The 17772-nt window shown below is 38.8% G+C and overlaps 1 protein-coding gene across 1 annotated transcript in view; it reads left to right on the plus strand.

Annotated features, from left to right (window-relative positions):
- Positions 1–13298, plus strand: part of GPR158 (G protein-coupled receptor 158) — a 186514-nt gene extending 173216 nt beyond the window's left edge. The window contains exons 8-11 of the mRNA XM_032700335.1: positions 151–289; positions 4717–4822; positions 6712–6858; positions 7609–13298. Coding sequence (XP_032556226.1) covers positions 151–289; positions 4717–4822; positions 6712–6858; positions 7609–9063 — 1847 coding nt within the window. The 3' untranslated portion in view covers positions 9064–13298. The remainder of the gene's footprint in view (positions 1–150; positions 290–4716; positions 4823–6711; positions 6859–7608) is intronic.
- The last annotated feature ends 4474 nt before the right edge of the window (positions 13299–17772 follow it).

Consider the following 17772-nt stretch of genomic DNA (forward strand, 5'->3'; position numbering starts at 1 on the left):
GAAGGAGTTTAAATGCCTATGTGTGTGCCTATATACATGTGTATTGTCTTTTGCATAGATACTCACACATACAGAAGATGCTGTAGTACTTCACATTTCCTTCCATCTATAAAACTAATTGCAAATTATTTCTTTTTGTTCTTCTCACAGCTGAATTTTTATTCCTCTTGTGGGGTGTTTATCTCTGCTATGCAGTGCGGACAGTCCCATCAGCATTTCATGAGCCACGTTATATGGCTGTTGCAGTTCACAATGAGCTCATTATCTCTGCTATATTCCATACAATTAGGCAAGTGATCTGTAGATCTAGTAATTAACTATTTATCTTTCACGTTTCGTATGGTACAACTTAAAATGGGTGAATGGGATAGGATGCATAATGGAAGGTCTTATAAATATCTGTTTCTGCTAATTAAGAGATTACTAAACTTAAAAATGTTCCCATGGGATTCAAGAGTATGAAATTATATAATTAGGGTTTTTTTCAATATAGCTGATAAACTAGGTATATGATAAATTAGGTATAGCAAAACTACTATCTGTCTTCAGTCATCTACATACTGCTCACTGTTTTGTACCCCTAGAAAAACAGCAGGTAAGAATGTTGGTTTATATGAACTTTTCCTGGTGTGTAACAGATTGGTGAGCTGAAGCTATATATTAAGATAACTGTACTGGTTTGGGCATGAAGCATAGTGTTTTATATGCTGACATAAAAATATTGTTATGCGTATAATGGTATATCAGTAATATAAAGCCCATGTTTCTTCTAAAGTCTGTAATGAGCTCTACATTTCATACTTCTAAATTATTTGGGTAGTATTCGGGTAATAAGGGTCTTTGCTAGAGCTACATGAAAATTGCTATATATTCCTTTCCTACAGAGTACCCTGTAACAATGAATTGGTCCTAGAAAATGCAAAATAGCGAGATAACATGAGTTTCATCTCATCCTGTAAAAACTCTTAAGACTTTCTTACGATGTTCTCACACCTTCCTTTGCCTCCTGACAGATCTTATCTACTAAGATTATTTTTTTAGCATTGCTTAATTGACAGCCTTCAAATACTCTTCTCTGTTCCTTGGTCTGTCTTGGTACTCACATTTCTCTCTGTCTTCTTGCTGTTTGCTTTCATGTTTTTTTCTGAGTAAACATCAGCAAAGCAAATCCTTCATCTCAGTTCTTTCCTGGTACTCTTTTCCCTTATCATTGTCATACAGTTCACTGCATTTTTCAGACTTGCAACTTTTTTTTTTCTTCCCCTTCTTTTAACCCTGTGTCTCAACATCCACATACTCTCAAAATCTTTACTCCCTAACACAAACATCTTCAAAGCTATTGTTTAAAATCTGTATTTGATGGAAGCATTTTTTTAATTCCTAGTGGATGTAAAATTCAGTTAAAATACTTTTGAATTTATTATAACCAATATGATAGCTTCTCAGTCAATTTCCCCCCCATTAATTAATATTCCTAAACTGTGAGAAGATACAGTTCAGTGGACTAGGAGACCTATTATGTGGGCTGCAAGTTTCTTTTAACAACAGAACAGGATGAAAGTAATCTTGGATTAAAGAGAGAGGAAAAGGGAAAAATAGAAAAATGTGGCATTTTAATACATGCTTTATGAAGGAGACAGAAAAGGATTAAGTCTTTCAGTTTATCTTATTGACAGTCCTGTGCCTCCAGCCTAAGGTCTGCTGATCTTGTTCTTCCTTTTTTTTTTAATGTACATTTTGTATTGATTCTTTGCCATCTGTCTGATACATGCTGATTTGTTGAAGAAGAATCATGTAGTGTTTATGGATAGGAATGAATAAAATGCACACGATCCCTCCTGAGATTATGTCCATTTCTGCATACAAGTTTTAGTCTGTTTCCTTTTTTTTTTTTTTTTGCTTTAATCTTCCCTGCCAAGTTCTGGATGCAATTGAAAGGGTGGATATGTAGGACTCAGATTTATATGACATATCTGAGTTGTCATGAAGTTGAAAGCACTGGAGCCTTGAAGGACACCTACAAGGCAACCATCCAGTTTAAAAACTCCCGAAGCTCATAGAAGATTGATGTGAACACTAAATAAACCTTAAACTGTTTGCATTTTGTTTTCCTTTTAAAATATTCCCATTTTAGAAAAAGAGGATTCTGGATTATCTTCAGATCAGCACAGTATTAAATTCCTGCGTTACTCTTTCTCTTATATTACAGAGAAACGCAAAATTTATATGGAAAAAATCTCATTCAAATAGAAACCCTATCTCTGTAGGACTGAATGGATACCACAAGCACTATTTTGCTTTCAGAGTGTGCTGGTTTGAAAGTTAACCAGCAGAGGAAACCAAGCCAACTCAAAGAGAGATTACAAGTCAGAATAACAATTTAATAAAATAATACAATAAGTACGACCACACAGACAAGCAACAGGCAATAACCCACAAAACCCAAATGTACAACCCAAATGTACAACCCAGCACCCCGGGGCACAAACAAAGCAGTGCTCCCTGGGCCCCCCCTTGAGTCCAAAGCAAAGGGAGAGGGGAAAAACCTGCTAGTGGGAGAGCTGCTGCAGTCCAACCAAAAGTGGTAATTGTAGTCCGGCCAAGGGTGGTGAAGAGCTGCAGGTTGAGAGCGATGAGCTGCGGTCCTCCTCTGGATCCCACGAGTGGTAAAAAGGTTCCGAAACTCCAGGTTTATATACTCTCCAGTTCAGGTGGGAATGTTCAGTCCTCCCCTCAGAGCGGGGAATTCCATAAAAGGGTGTTTAGTCCTTCCCTCAGAGCGGGGAGTTCCATAAAAGGGTATGAGGGTGCTCATTCCATAAAAGGATATGAGGGTGCTCAGGAACATTCCCCCCCCCCCCCCCACCTCGCAGGTCTCTACTGACAACAGTTTCTGGGAAATGGCATGGAGGGCTATAGAATACACAGTTTGGGCTATACCCATTCAGCGATGAATCGGTCCCAGCTGTTCCAACCAGGACACAGAGGTATTGTATGGCACATATACCTTAATCTGTCAAGATCTTGTGCATAAAACAAGCAAAAAACCTTCACAGAATTTGAGGGTTGGATCTGTTCAGGGCTAAACAAATCCAGTGGGCATCAGGATGTGGGTGCTTTTTCCTGGCTGTCTGATGGATCTGGCTGCCACTGTTTCCATTTGCAGATTGAGCACATCCACTGCAGTGCAGTCACACACAGCACATGGCTGCCCACATGGACCAGCACAGGCCCAACACAGACAGCCTGGTCCTGTTCCTCCTCTGCAGCTGGACATGGGCTGAGACCTTGGGTCTTCCAGGTGCAGGTCTCCAGTGTTCTTCCCTCACCTACCTTATCACCTATCTGTCCCAATTCTTGTCTTCTCCCAAATAAACAACCCCCCCCCCATTATTTTTTTCTGATTGGTCCAAGTTTTGCTACATCTGTACTCAAATTTGGTATTTGTGATGCCATTAGCAGGGTAATCACAGTCGTATATGCTGTTACTGATAGATTACATTGGCACCACTGACCTTGCAAGTTCTACTCCCTCAAAGATCCTTCAGTTACCTGTGAAGTTTGGCCATCTTTCAAATGACTCCCTGTTAACCACCTGTGAAATCTTGCCATCCCTCTAACTTTTGTTCACTGTTACATCCAGCAGTTCATGTCATCTTGGTCAGTTCTCGTGTTCAGTTAGCTAAACCTCAGGCCTGAGCCTCCTCATATCCCTGCACATCCCAACAGCAACATTTCTGTAAGAAATAATTAATGATAATATTTTATTGTGTTCATGAAACATTTCATTTACAAAGTATTAAACAAGTAATTATGACTGTATTATTGCAGCATATAAACCAGTGTTTCATGCCAGACTATTTCTGTTAACAAAAGCTTCTGCAAAATGTGCATCTGTGAACTTGGATAAGTTGCAAATGTCATTTCTGTCTGAATGATTTTTGTAAACCTGCAAATTGCAAGCCAGCAGTACATCCATTCATCCATTGCATTGCTTACTCTTTCTATCTTTGGGAGCTCACTAAAGCAGACAAGCCAAGCATGCTCCAGTTAGCTTTACCTGCACTGCTTGTTCTACCACCCTTATAGAAAGCTCAGCAAGGAACTGTTTTGTTTGGGCGGTTCAGCCACTCATTTCTAAGCATTCACAAGGCTCTTGGGCCCCGCAGCAGTGAGCTGGGTGGTCCTGCAGTCAAGATCATTTCTCTGCTCCCCACTAAAATGCATTTCAGTTCAATTCTCTCTTTGATGGCTTATCAGCTGTACTTGGTAGCTGCGATCTGTGGACATCCTGTGTTTATGAAGTGCACTGCAATTTATCATAGTACATGTGCTTACTTAACCTAAAATCATCCCTTCACATCCTTAATGTATGTAAGCTGCCATAACTCAGCTCAGGCTAGAGAAACTGTGACAATATAAACCAAACAAAAAGACAGCTCAGTACAGTGAGAAAGATGGAATAAGCAGTATCATTTAAGGTCTGTTATTTCTTTTTATATTTTGATTTGTTGATTGGGTTTTTTCTGAGTTGTTTTGAAATGTGGTATATAGAAAAAGCATGTGGATGTAATTTTTAGTCTTTATGAAAGCAGTACAGAACAAAACCAGCTGTGTTTGACCATTCAGTGAAAAGAAACTAAGGAACATTAAAGATATTAAATCTAATGCACTGGAGAAAACACAGTGAATTGCAAACCTGAATTCTATTTTCAGATTCATTCTTGTTTCAAGACTTCAGTCTGACTGGATGCTGATGCTGTTCTTTGCACACACACACTTGACTGTGACAGTCACTGTTGGGCTACTTCTGATTCCTAAGGTATTTGAATCTTCTGTCTCTTTTCTTTTGCCAAGACTAAGGCAGATAAAAGTTGTCATGCAGAAGCAATTCTGTATAAATCTAGCAAGCAACTGATAAAAAAGGAAGATGTAAAATTTGGCTACCTAAAAAGCTGTTTGGGTTTGTTTTTTTTTAAAAACTTACACATTTTCAAAGATTCTTTCTTTCAGCTTTCAAAATTCCAGGAGTTTAAAGTACTTAAAATTTTGATGTGATTAATATAAGAAGGAGAGAATCCTGCCCAACTATACTTTTTTCAGGTGTTTGGGTGACTGTGCTGCTGCCAGAGTTAGCAGGGAACAGAAAAAGAGTTTAGGCAAGGGAATAGAAAAACTAGAATCAGGAGACTGGACTAGCCATGAGTCAGGGAGGTTGGGATTTAAACCAGGCAGTTATAGGCTGAAAAAGTAGAGCCCTTTGCAAATCAGAGCCTGGGATGGACAGATGCTGCATACTGGGAGGAGACATGGCCCACGACATGGAGCCAGGAGCAGTGTTGGGTGCCAAGATGAATGTGTAGGGGCACAAGTACGAGGGGGGTGACAGGAGTCAGGGAAGAGAAGAGAAAATGCTCCGAGCGCTGCAGTCACCTTCCATCGGGCACTGGGACTGAAGTGGCAATATGTGAGTGTCACCAGGGACAGGAGAACTGCAGGAAGCTCCATCTGTCTCTAGCACTGATCCCCAGGATTTGAATGGAGCATCCTTCTTAAGACAGTACCCCAGCAAAGGGAATGATTTTATAATGGCTTTTGAAATTACCAATCATATTAATCAAAAGGTCAGGAGTAGAGGTGAAAGCTACATATGAAGGAAGAGCATTAAGCAGTTTGAATTGATAGAATTTTCAGGTTAATGAAGCTGCTATTCCCATCTTTTGCCTGTGTGTCAGAACAGGGTATGCTGATAATTGTCAAATATACATACATTGAACAGTCACAACGAGGGGACACATGGATACAGCCTTAATACTGCATAACCTTGTTTTATTTTAAATTACTTTTCTGGTCTTTAGCAATAGTCTTATATTTTCTACTTTATAAGGTATCTTCAGAGGTGTCTTTCTAAACTAGCCTAGAAAATTTGTTGAGCTTTCTGAAGCTGATTTATAACTACTGATCAACATGTTAATTTTTAGCTTATTATCTGTGTAACACTGTAGAGGCTTTTCTTCCAGCATACCAAAGAATTCAGGGAATTAAGATTCACAAGGTTTTGTTCTATTCATAAACTCCTGAAGACAGATGACTGTGTGAACAATAGTAACTACAGATGAATGAATCAATATGAACAAAAAAATTATGACAAACACTCTCCAACTCTTGATTCAAGCATTTGCTAAAACATAGAAGAGAAAAATTATCTCCTTTTTCATTAGTTTCCATCTTTTTTCCTTTATTTTTCCTTTTTTGGCCACCTCATGTCTTCCTTTTCAGGGTCAGGATCTAAAATGGAAAAATTGCTTTCCACAGGATTATTAAGCTGTATGGAATACAAAACAGTGTTTTACAGTTTTAGCTGCCTAATTGAAAATACTGTCTGAAAGTCTATTTTTATCCTAGCTTAATTGAAATGCCATTTAAAGAGGTTTAAACAAACATCAAAACAAGTAGGAATTTTTTCTTATGCAAATCTCTAAGATTTATCAACTTAAGGCATCTTAATAAGAGTTCCTTCCACACAATACTGATATTCTATAGGACACTACTTGTGCCAGTGAAGATTATAGCTAGTGTTTTGAGTTCGAGAATCACATGAAATCTATAGGAGGATCATTGTACCATAAAAACTGCTGTAAGCTCTTACTGTGATGTTGGAGTAAACTTTTGCACTCATGGCAACCTCTCTTTTATGAATACTTATTGCAGTTTTCACATTCAAGCAATAACCCAAGAGATGATATAGCTACAGAAGCTTATGAAGATGAGCTTGATATGGGTCGATCTGGATCCTATCTGAACAGCAGTATCAATTCAGCATGGAGTGAACATAGTTTGGATCCTGAAGATATTCGGGTACATATAACTGATTTGAATAGCATTCATTTTCAAGAACAACACTTTTTCCTACAAGTAAACTCCAAATTGCATGCATTTATCTTTCTTTGCAGATATCAGCTGAAAAAGGCTAGCTTAGGTCTCTTATGATTGTGGTATTAGGTCATGTAAAATCTCATGGAAAGTATTCACTAGTGTGAAGAGATGCTGAATTAGTAGTTGCAGTAAAAGTCATACTGGCAGTTAAGGAGGAGGAATCATCCACAGCAAGAGCTGTTTATCAGGCTCTCTGAATTATCTTGAAGTGCTAACAACATTTGGTTTCAGTGTGATTAGCCATTTGTATGTAACATACAAATAAGCATATATAACTGCATAGATAAAGTTTTAAAAACGTGATTAAAAGAAAAAATTATTCCTATTTTACATGATAAAAGGGGTTATATTATGAGAATAAAGAGTAGCTATAGAGATCAGCAGGAAAGCATACACCACAGCATTGCAAAATGTGAAACATACAGCATAAATGCATATGAATTATGTATGCTGTGGAAAGTAACATGTTTGTGCATGAGGGTTGAACTTATTTTTGAAGTGGAAAAAAATTGGATTCAATTTGGTGGAGAAATAGCAAATTCAAGAATTAGAAAAGACAGTGAAGTAAGTTTAATGCCATTGTTAGAGCAATAGATCTTGCACTCATCAGGCTGCTTGTTTGACTGTACTCGCTCTGTACATACTAGTTTTGCCATTCACTTTGCTTTGCAGGATGAGTTGAAGAAACTATATGCCCAGCTTGAAATCTATAAAAGGAAAAAGATGATTGCTAATAATCCACATCTCCAGAAAAAAAGGTGCTCTAAAAAGGGCTTGGGGCGCTCGATAATGCGACGTATTACAGAAATCCCTGAGACAGTCACCCGGCAGTGCTCCAGGGATGAGAAGGACTTGATGGAGCACAGTGCTGTGAAGAGCTTGGCCACACTGAAGAAAAATGCACAGGATTCCACAAGCTCTGCAAAGCCAAAGGAAGAGACTTTGAAAAACAGGGTCTTTTCCTTAAAAAAGTCCCACAGCACTTACGATCATGTTAGGGATCAAACAGAAGAACCAAATGGCTTAACTACAGAAAGTGCAGAAGTTATACCTGCTGAGAAAACACTCCTGGACTCCTTGAATGGTAACAAATTAACCAAAAATGCTCCTGAAAAAGTTGAAGCTGCCTCCACTGAATCGGTCCCTTTGGTGTGCAAATCAGTAAGTGCACATAATTTAAGTGCTGATAAGAAACCTCTGCATCCAAGAACCTCTGTGTTACAAAAATCCCTCAGTGTTATTGCTAGTGCCAAGGAAAAGACTCTGGGACTAACAGGTAAAACACAAAGTCTAGAAGAAAGCACTAAATCTCATAAACCTCAGCAGAAGGGTAAGGAGGCCAGCAAAAAGCACTCAGCCTCTGATAAAGGGGAACATAAGGATTCCCACAGGAAAAACTCTACCCACTCTGAGGAAACAAAGAAAGCCCATAAATCTGGAATTATTAAACAGCAAAGGGTTAGTCAAACACCTGCAAATCCAGACACAGGCCCAGGTAAGTCTTTGCACAAGGACAATTTTGACAGAGGAGAAGTTTGTCCTTGGGAGATCTATGACCAAATTCCTGGTCCTGTGCCTTTTGACTCTAAAGCTCAAAAACATGTATCTATTGCTTCTTCAGAGGCAGAGAAAAACCACCCTTCCCAGCCGAAGGGGAAGACTCATCATAAGCTGAAGACACCTGAGGGGTACCAACAGTCAAATCAAAAGAGCTCAGAGAAGGTGGAGGCAGCCACTCGGGAGACACAAGAGCAGCAGGTCTTTGAAAATGAGAAAAACCAGTCAAATTCCAAGTCTCAGGTCACTCCTGGGCTGAAGTGTGAGAATGTTAACAAATATACACCTAATACCTATGCTGGGGAGCGGGAGGAGCTGCCCCAGAAAGCAGCAGAAAAGGAAAACCTCAATAAATTGGCAGAACAGAAAAAAAATGCCTCTTCCGAGGGAAATGTGCTTTCATCTAACTCCCATAAGCCAAGTAGTTACTTACAGCAACCTTTAGCATCTCGAGCTGAAGTCTGCCCTTGGGAGTATGATACACCAGATTTACCAAATGCAGAAAGAAGTGTAGCTTTATTGAACACCTCTGCTATAAGTGCAAATAAAACAGCAGCACCTCGAAAATAAGAGGCTTTTGGACCGAGGAGAGTAGCAACATTGAGAAGAAAGACAACAGGAAAGACAGAGGGGACTTAGGCCAAAAGGATCTGAAAATTCCTAAGGAGCATCACTTAAATCAAGGGAATCAGCACTACAAATAAGTAGAAGTGAAGTAAATTATCATTAATGTTGTTATTATTTATTTGTTGAGTGCCAACAATGTGATTAGCAATGCCCAGAATATGGTCCCTGCTCCAAGGATTTTACTGTGTCAGTGAAAGAAATCTGCCTTTGTGAAATCACTTCTCATTTAAAAGAAAAATAACATGATGGTAACAAACGCACAGTGTAGAATTATTTCTGGATGCCATAACTTGCTTTAACTTGCCCTTGGGACTTTAAAGATCCAGCAGAAGTAGGGCACAGAAAATGTTCTGATGGCAGAAAGGGGTATCAATGAGCAGCTTATTAAAATGACGACTTTTCACTTTATATATTTAATCTAAATAGCACTGCTAACTCAATGCATCCCAAAAATATTTTCTATAATGGTTGCTCTCATTTTCTTATTACTATATGTTTAAGTACATCGTTGTGTCTCGTATTAAAGCATTCCAGATTGTATAATTTTTGCAAATAACTTTGATATTATGTGACACAACAACATATTTATGCAATCTGCAGATACTTTCTTTTAATTGCAAGTTAAAATATCATTTTGTTAATATACAGAATTGCAGTAGTCTTTCACTGGCTATGGAAGCCGTAATTCTTATCAGGAAATTCTTTTGGTCTTTGGAGATTAATTTTTTTTCCTTTCCTGTGATTTATATAGTGAATTTTTTTGTTTACTCTCTGTTATTTAAATTTATAGTTTGATACTGTATTATTCAGGAGTTTTATATGCAGTAAGTTATGGACTTCCCTGTTAATGTTCATAGACTTTGTTAGTAGTGGAAATTCAGTCGTCTTAGCTGCATATTAGGACAACATATCTGTTTTTTTGTTACTAATTGGAAAATATCATCTAACAAAACAGAACTCTTACTTTAAACATCGATTGTGATGATCTTGTTCAGTATTCCCTACTGAGCATATCCTGCTAAATAAGGTAAGCAAGAATGACAATGAATATACCCCAGAAATGATCACCTATTTTACTAAAACCAGACAGCTCTGGGAAGTATATTAGCTAGCCTATATAGAACAGCACTGTACTGTTTACCCCTGATGGCAAACCTCAAAAACTTTGCCCTTGAGTGAGAAGTCCAATTACTCTTCCCCCATACATGCAATTGTAAGAGGTAATGGGAATGGAAATGATGGCACTTCTCTCCCACTCTCCAAAATGCTTTGATTTTTTAAAAATTTATATGTACATTTACAGTAAAAGTTAGTGTTTAATACAGTGCTACTTTTCAGCAATAGCTACAGTCCTCATCATGCATATGAGCTTAATTCATAAATGGCCCATCCACAACTATGAGTCTTAGTCATGGTTCACCATCAGGGCCTGAGGACATATTGTAAAGATTCCGAGGAGTATCAGTAATTATGAAAAACCCCCAGCCATCTAAATGCGGTACCAGTAAAGTGCTGTTCGCTGAAACTGGCTATACATAGTGTACTCCAAAACAAAGAGAGCTCAGTCCTAAAGAACTTGTGCAATGTGAGAGAAGTGATGGGATTCAGTGGAAGAACACGAAACGAGGATGATTGAATAGAATGTGTTGTTTAATATATATATAATATATATAAAAATAGATATTTATATATGTTTAATATATATATATAAATGTCATATCTAATACACACATGCACATACACGTATGTAGTATAAACTGATTTTTGTGGCATCATAGAAAAGTGGCTTAAGATAAAATGCAATGAGCAGAGGGGCATAGACAACCTGGGCATGAGGAGGACTTTTTCTGTCCTTTAGAAGGGAGAGGAGTCTATGGGCATGTCTAGACTGACAGATCAAGATGGATCTGATCTTCCTACTGCCTCTGCTAAGCCCTAATCTGGAATGTGCCAACACTTAAGCCAGCTGGGGACAAGTTGGCTCAGGTCTTGGTGCTGTCTAAACACATTGACCTCACTTATAAATTCTCCTCATAGCTCCAGATTAAGTGGCTGAGCTGCCCCAGCCAACCTGGTTAGCCAGAATGATGCTCAGTTACACCACGAGGACATGCTGACTGAGGTCTTTACTACCCTGGGCTTGTCCGACTCTCCCACCCCTCTTTTGTAGGATGTAATTATGACCTAGGAGATCTGACTGGCACCCTTGCAACCCAGAATCCCTGTTTCTCCCTTGAAAGGGAGTCAGACATATGAGCCTGAGTGCTTTGGACATCAGTGCACCCACTTTGTACACACAGTGCCAGTGGCATCCTATGTGCAGCCCAAATCCAGCTCTGTCCTTAGTGTGGAAAAGAGCTGAGGTTAGACTTAGTGTGCTCAGATTCTCCCTTCCCAGTCCCAGACACTAGTGGAATTTGTCTGTAAATTTTCTGTCAACTTCAGTAGGACTTGATCAGCTCTTCAGAGAAAAAGTAACCCTATATTTCTATGGGAAGAAGTCCATCCTGGGAACATAGCTTCCTGGGAGTCCTCCAGGAGTACACTGACCCTGTATGCAGAGAAATACACAATTTTAAACCTGATTAAATGCTTACCACCTCACACCTCCCCTACCCTCAAAGGGAGGTTCTGCAGCCCATCTTAGCAGTGGTTTGTGGGAACGGGATGGGGGGACAGCTTATTGCAGGCTGCCCTGACTCACAAAACTGGTGCTTTGTCAGACCCAGGCAGTGAGGTTAGAAGTGGGAATCCATGGAGGAATCATGAAAGTAGATATTTGAGTATTCTCACTGCCTCTTGGAGACAGATGGTTGCAAGGAGCAGGCACCAACCCTCTTGCCCTTGCTCGTCTGGCCCTCCATCCTCAACCTCAGAGCTGAGCAAGGACACACTGCCCATGCCCTGCTCTGTGGGAACCATGTTGGGGTGCAGCGCACACCAAGGATGAGGGGATCCACACTGGCAAAGTGTCCTCACAGTACCACTGCCCCTTGCATTCCTGGCAGGATCAAGCCCTTCATGCATGATTGTGTCTGTGCCACCGCTACGTATCTATAATTCCTTGCTTGGTTTCTTTTCCCTTTCTTTCTCTTTTTAAAAGATAACTTCATTAGAAACACAGAAACAAAGCCCAATCCTTGGCTGGTGTACAACAGCCCAGTTGCACAGCAAGCAAAAAGCTGGTTTACCAGGGAAGGCACTGGCTTGTATATTCTCGTTTGGGTTTGATTTTTTTCATCCTGACCGTTTCCTTCACTTCTTAAAAAGTGTCTGTTATGGTTCTTTAGGCTCATTGTAGTCACATCCCCTAAGGCTGACACAACTGGGGAACTTTCCTTTAGAAGACAACAAAGCTTTCCCCAGTTTTTTAAGAAACTGATCTTTGGACTACAGATTCAATTGGGACTTAAAATTATTTCACATTTAAGAAAATGAGGGGCCAAACTTCACACGACTATTCTATTTCATTATGATGCTACTAGAAACATTGCTTAATGAAGACATACTAAGTTAGACATAAATAATGTTCTGTATTTCATAGATTTTTCTCCACCAGCAAATATGGGCTAGATTGCTTAGTTGTCTTTTTCTGGAGTTTCATTGTCATTGTTCAGCCAAGAGAAGTGCAACTCTAGAATAAAAATGTTATAAAGATGTTTTCTAGCATATCTGTTCAGAGAAAAGACAATAAACATGAAGGTCACAAACATTTGCTAGGTTGTCCTTTTAAATGCATGTGCAAGCTGCATTTCTCCTTTATTTCTAAGCCATGGTTTATAAAGAATTAGATTTATACCAATCTTATTAGACTTGTATAATTTATGCAAGATTATGCGCTTTAAAATATAAATCAGTACACACCTATCGTCAGCTTTGGTGGCATCATAGACTTGAAACCGGACAATACTTTTATATTTGCTCTCCTTAGGCTTTTGCATGCATATGACAACAGGCAGGCCTGAGCAAACACTGCCTTTGACTTTTAACATTTTAGCTACTCCAAGTTGTAGAGTATATAAAGCTGTAAGTCTCTTCACTTTATAATGTGGTTCTTATGACAATGTTATCTGGCAACCAACAGCATCCACCATGAAATACTTAATAGATTTATGTTGTAATGTGTTGCAGCATGTAAATAATGTAACTTCTCTGCAATAAAGCACATTTATATGAAATCTGTCTGCAGGCTTTTGCGTTGTGGTCTTCTGAAGTCATTACTGATCCAGGCTAAACAGGTTTCCCATGAAACTTCTAAAGTAGCTAATTTTACAGCTTATATGAATGATCTGATCGTGTCAGTAGCATTTTCTGGATTTTCCTCATATTTTCTTAACATCAGTCTTTAGAGTAGATTTGTACTGTGTTCAGGATTTCTGGTTAAGGAAATAGCTCTGTTTTCTCAGTGGTTGCAATTTTGAGATGAAAATTGTAGAGGCTGTTCTATTTTTTGAATTTAATGGCAACTACAATATTAAAAATAACAGGAAGTAACTGGATGGCATTTTATCATGTCACTGTAAAATCCTACAGCTCATCTGTACTGTTTGTGTGTATACCTGAATTCCTCATCTAAGATATGTGTCTAACAGATATAGGAAAGATACGAAGAATGGTAACAAAAAAGATCAGAGACAGAAAATGGCAGCTGTGTAAGTGCAACTTGTTTAGCTTGGGAGAGAGATGACTCAGAAAGGGGGATGAGATCTATATAAAATTATGAAGGATTTGAAGGTAATTAGGAGACTGGAATTTGCTGGATTTTCTCATGCGGAAACTACAGAACACCCAGGGTGGCCATCATGCAGCAGCTTAAAACAAATGAAGTTTTCTTCTGTATATGGCATAAATAAATTGTGAAGCTCATTTTCACAGATTGCTGTGGATCTCAGGAGACGTGACAGGGAAAGAAGGGGAAAGGAATTACTTACGTTCCGTAAATGAACTGTATACAAGTCCTTTGCAAGCAAGAAGTCCAGAAAAATAAGACCTGGAGATTTTTCTCTTAGCCACTCCATGGGGCTCAGCTCAAATTGAGAGCAGCTTAGCTCTCTCAGGTGCAGGGTGTCAAAATTAATAGTGGCCTTTTGAGCCCCACTTCTGACATTTTCACAGTTTTTAAGAAGTAAGGGAATGATTTGCAAAGTTTTGTGGCTTTGGAAATCATCCACAGCTGTATTTTCAAATACCATCTTGCTTCTCCCATTATATTCCATGAGAGGAAACCATGACTGTGCCTGCCCAGCCATGAGAAGCTGGGTGGGGGGTTGTCCCACCATCCGCCTGCTGGCACCCATGGGGAGGGGATAGAGAAGGCAGATGGGCTCTACACAGCAGTACATGGTGGGAAGAAGAGAAATACAGGCATAAATTCAAACAAGAGGCTCAGAATGAATATTTAGGAAACTTTTTCACTGTGAGAAGTCAAACAGTGGAGAAGTTTTCCCAGAGGTTGTGCTGTTCCCATCCTTGGAGCTTTTCTTGGATAAAGCCCTGGTCCTGTAGATTTGAACAGCAGGTTGGAGACCTCCTGAATGATCCTATTGTCCTGTGAAAAGTGTTTACTACCAGAACTTCCCCCTCACATGATCCTTTGGAAGGCTTGCAGGTGGATACCAGGCAGCTCTGACTCCTGCCAGGAGCACAGGACACACATTCATTTAGACAATACATAACTGTGGGCAAACCCTATTAACAAACACCAGCTGCCATAACAGGATTTGGCTTTTCCTCTGACCTCCAGAGCCCAGATGATCATGGTAACAAAGTGAAGAAGGAAATTATTTTTTTTAGAGCTGGTTGGGTAGAAGTTTTAGCTGCCTGTGCTGAGTGAGTACTTGAGCTGATGTACAATTGAAAGAAACTCCATAAAAATTTTAATGTTTTTCTCTAACGCTTTGAGGATTTTTTTAAAACCCGTGTTGGGTTCTGAAGGAACCGTGAAGAAATTCTGAATCTTGGGGGGGGGGGAGGTGAATGCAACTCTTCAAAATGGCAGTTGATTTGATTCAGGGTTACAGGGCTGCCAGCCTGCCTGCAGAGAAGTTATTTCAAGCTGAATGTCATTTTGGTTTTTTTTCAGTAAAATAATATTTCTGACAGGGTTGGAGCCAACGTTTTCCAATTCATAAGGAGCTTTTTCATCAACTCAGAAATTAGCTTTAACAATGCTAGAAATTTAGTAAAGGATATTGATCGTTGGTTGGCAAGCTGCCATTGTATTGCAATATTCAAACTTCTGGTTCTTTAACACTTGGAAAATTAAACATTATCGCTCTATTTCTGCAGGTGATTTTTCTTTTCTTTTTCTTTTTTTTTCCCCCCATTTATTTATGAGTTAACTCTTTTAGTCACAGAAAATGCACAAACAAATCATGGACATTCTACCATGAAATTACTGGCTTTTAGATTGCTAGATATATGAGTTGATTCAAATTTTTCATTGTTTCAAAGCATGAAAAAACATTGCATTGTACCCAAAATAGCCATGTATTTTTGAAAAATGCATTTATGATCTTTTGTATAATATAGATATGCATAGCTCATATACAAAGTACAGAATCATTACTGCAGCCGTGTAGCTGCAGAAGGCAGGGGTTTCCAGTAGACAAGTAGCAATTACAGAGAAGCAGTTAAAAGAGAAGATTGCTAAACCTGCTCAGTGGAAGTCTTTTCATGAAATTCAAACCACTTGGTGTCTTTTGGGTCTACGGATATAAAATATGTGCCTATGTCTTTGCTTCTTGGCTGCTGGGGAGATGTTCTGAGGCAGAGCAGATGCAGACCCACCACAGCAAGGGTTGTCATGCCCACATGGGTGAACTCTTGCTTCCCTGCTTGATGGTCACCTGCTGTGCCCTTACTTAATGATGGGGAATCATGGAGTAGATTTAAAAACCTGTATTTGCCTGATGGGCTTGGCAAACACCCGTAATGTTGGCTCTCTGCTGTACCTTCTTCCCTGCTGCTCCGTAGAAGCTGCCAAGAGCAGTGGAGATGAGATGGGTTTGGATGCTGCAGGGTTGTCAGAGTGGGGCAGAGTGAGTCTTCTGGAGGCTGCCTGGATCTTTTTGAACACTATTAGTTGTACTGCTCGACAGGTGATGTTGGCAGGGAGTTTAGACTGGCTGCAGTACTACAGATGAAAAACACGTTGATTTGACATACTTCAGTGCCAAAAATAGTATCATATAACGATGTCTTTGCCATGAAAGGTTTTTTTAAGCTGCAGGGGGTTAAGAATCATGTGGTTCCAAAGCAGTCATCTTGGAGACATCATCAAAGGAAAATCACAGCAGTACTGAAGAAGCCACCTGTCCAGCTCTGTTCCCACATGATATTTTATGAGGTACTTGGCAACTGCACAGGATTTGTGTAAGCCAGCAAAACTGACTAGTGCTTCTCTGTATACAATATATTTTATGTTTATATTCATTTTAATGCTTTTGTTTTACAACATTTCAATTTGCCTTTATTTACAGCACTGTTGGTATCTGTGATGATTTTTTTGATCCTTTTACAGGAACTTCCTACTAAATGTGATTTGTATCTCAGGGTCTCCATTGCAAGGCCAGCATTATCCTCACAAAATTATTTGTGTTTAAAGTCCGAAAGCAGTAGTTTCACAATTTGTGGAATTTTCCTTCAGAAATAGTTAAATATTTTAAAATACAATTTTGATTATTTTTATTCTGGTTACTTTAATTATTTATTCTATTTTAATGACCAACAAAATTGCAATGAGTAAGAACTGGTGACAAAATGCTACATTCATTACTTTCTAGGTGTCATTTAGATGTATTTTCCTTCTAGGATTTATGATTAATTGTAGATTGAAATTGTGCATTGTATAATGTTTCCATTCAACTGTTTGTTGTCTACATTAACACTGGAATTGCGAAGTCATATTACAATCAATCATTGCCTAGGTGGGGATGAGGTTTTTGGATTTGCTGTCTCATCTGTGTATAACAAGCGTTTTTACACACAGGCTAAAGTACTTGCTAAACCACCTGCTTTGGTGTTTTATTCATTGTCTTGTAAATTTAGATATTATTCTTAAATCTTTGGGAACAATATTAAAATTCAATATGATGGACAAGCAGATAATAATAGAAAAACAATGAGATAAAATTGCATATTCTTTATTTTGTTAAAAATGTGATAGTGAAAATCCTAGCATTTCTGGGGGAGAAAACAGAACAAAACAATGAGGATTTTGTTTACTGCTTTTCTATTCAGGACCAATTATTTTAGTATTAAGGAGCTTAGAGAGAACTTTTGTACATTTCTAATTGATCAAATACTGCCATGTACGTTCTGTCTATTTAAAACCCATGTGATTTCAGCTGAAACAAGTGTGTATCTTGTAGTGCCCAAAACTTATTTTTTTCTGGGGGTGCATTTGACCCAGTGGGGATGAATTTCAACAGAAGGTGCAGAAATCACAAATATATATTGAAGTTCCATGCCTGCATATGATTTTTGGCTTTTATCACTATTTTATGCTGTTCCTGCTTTTATCTCACAGTACATTGCTTTTTTATGGAAGTAAATTATTTGGATATTGTTACTTCCAAAGTGTATGCATGTTTGGAGTGTCGAACAGGTAGATTATAAAAGGAAATACATTTACACAAAACAAACAATGCA

Source organism: Chiroxiphia lanceolata, chromosome 1 (genome assembly GCF_009829145.1).
Source record: "Chiroxiphia lanceolata isolate bChiLan1 chromosome 1, bChiLan1.pri, whole genome shotgun sequence".
Lineage (NCBI taxonomy): Eukaryota > Metazoa > Chordata > Aves > Passeriformes > Pipridae > Chiroxiphia > Chiroxiphia lanceolata.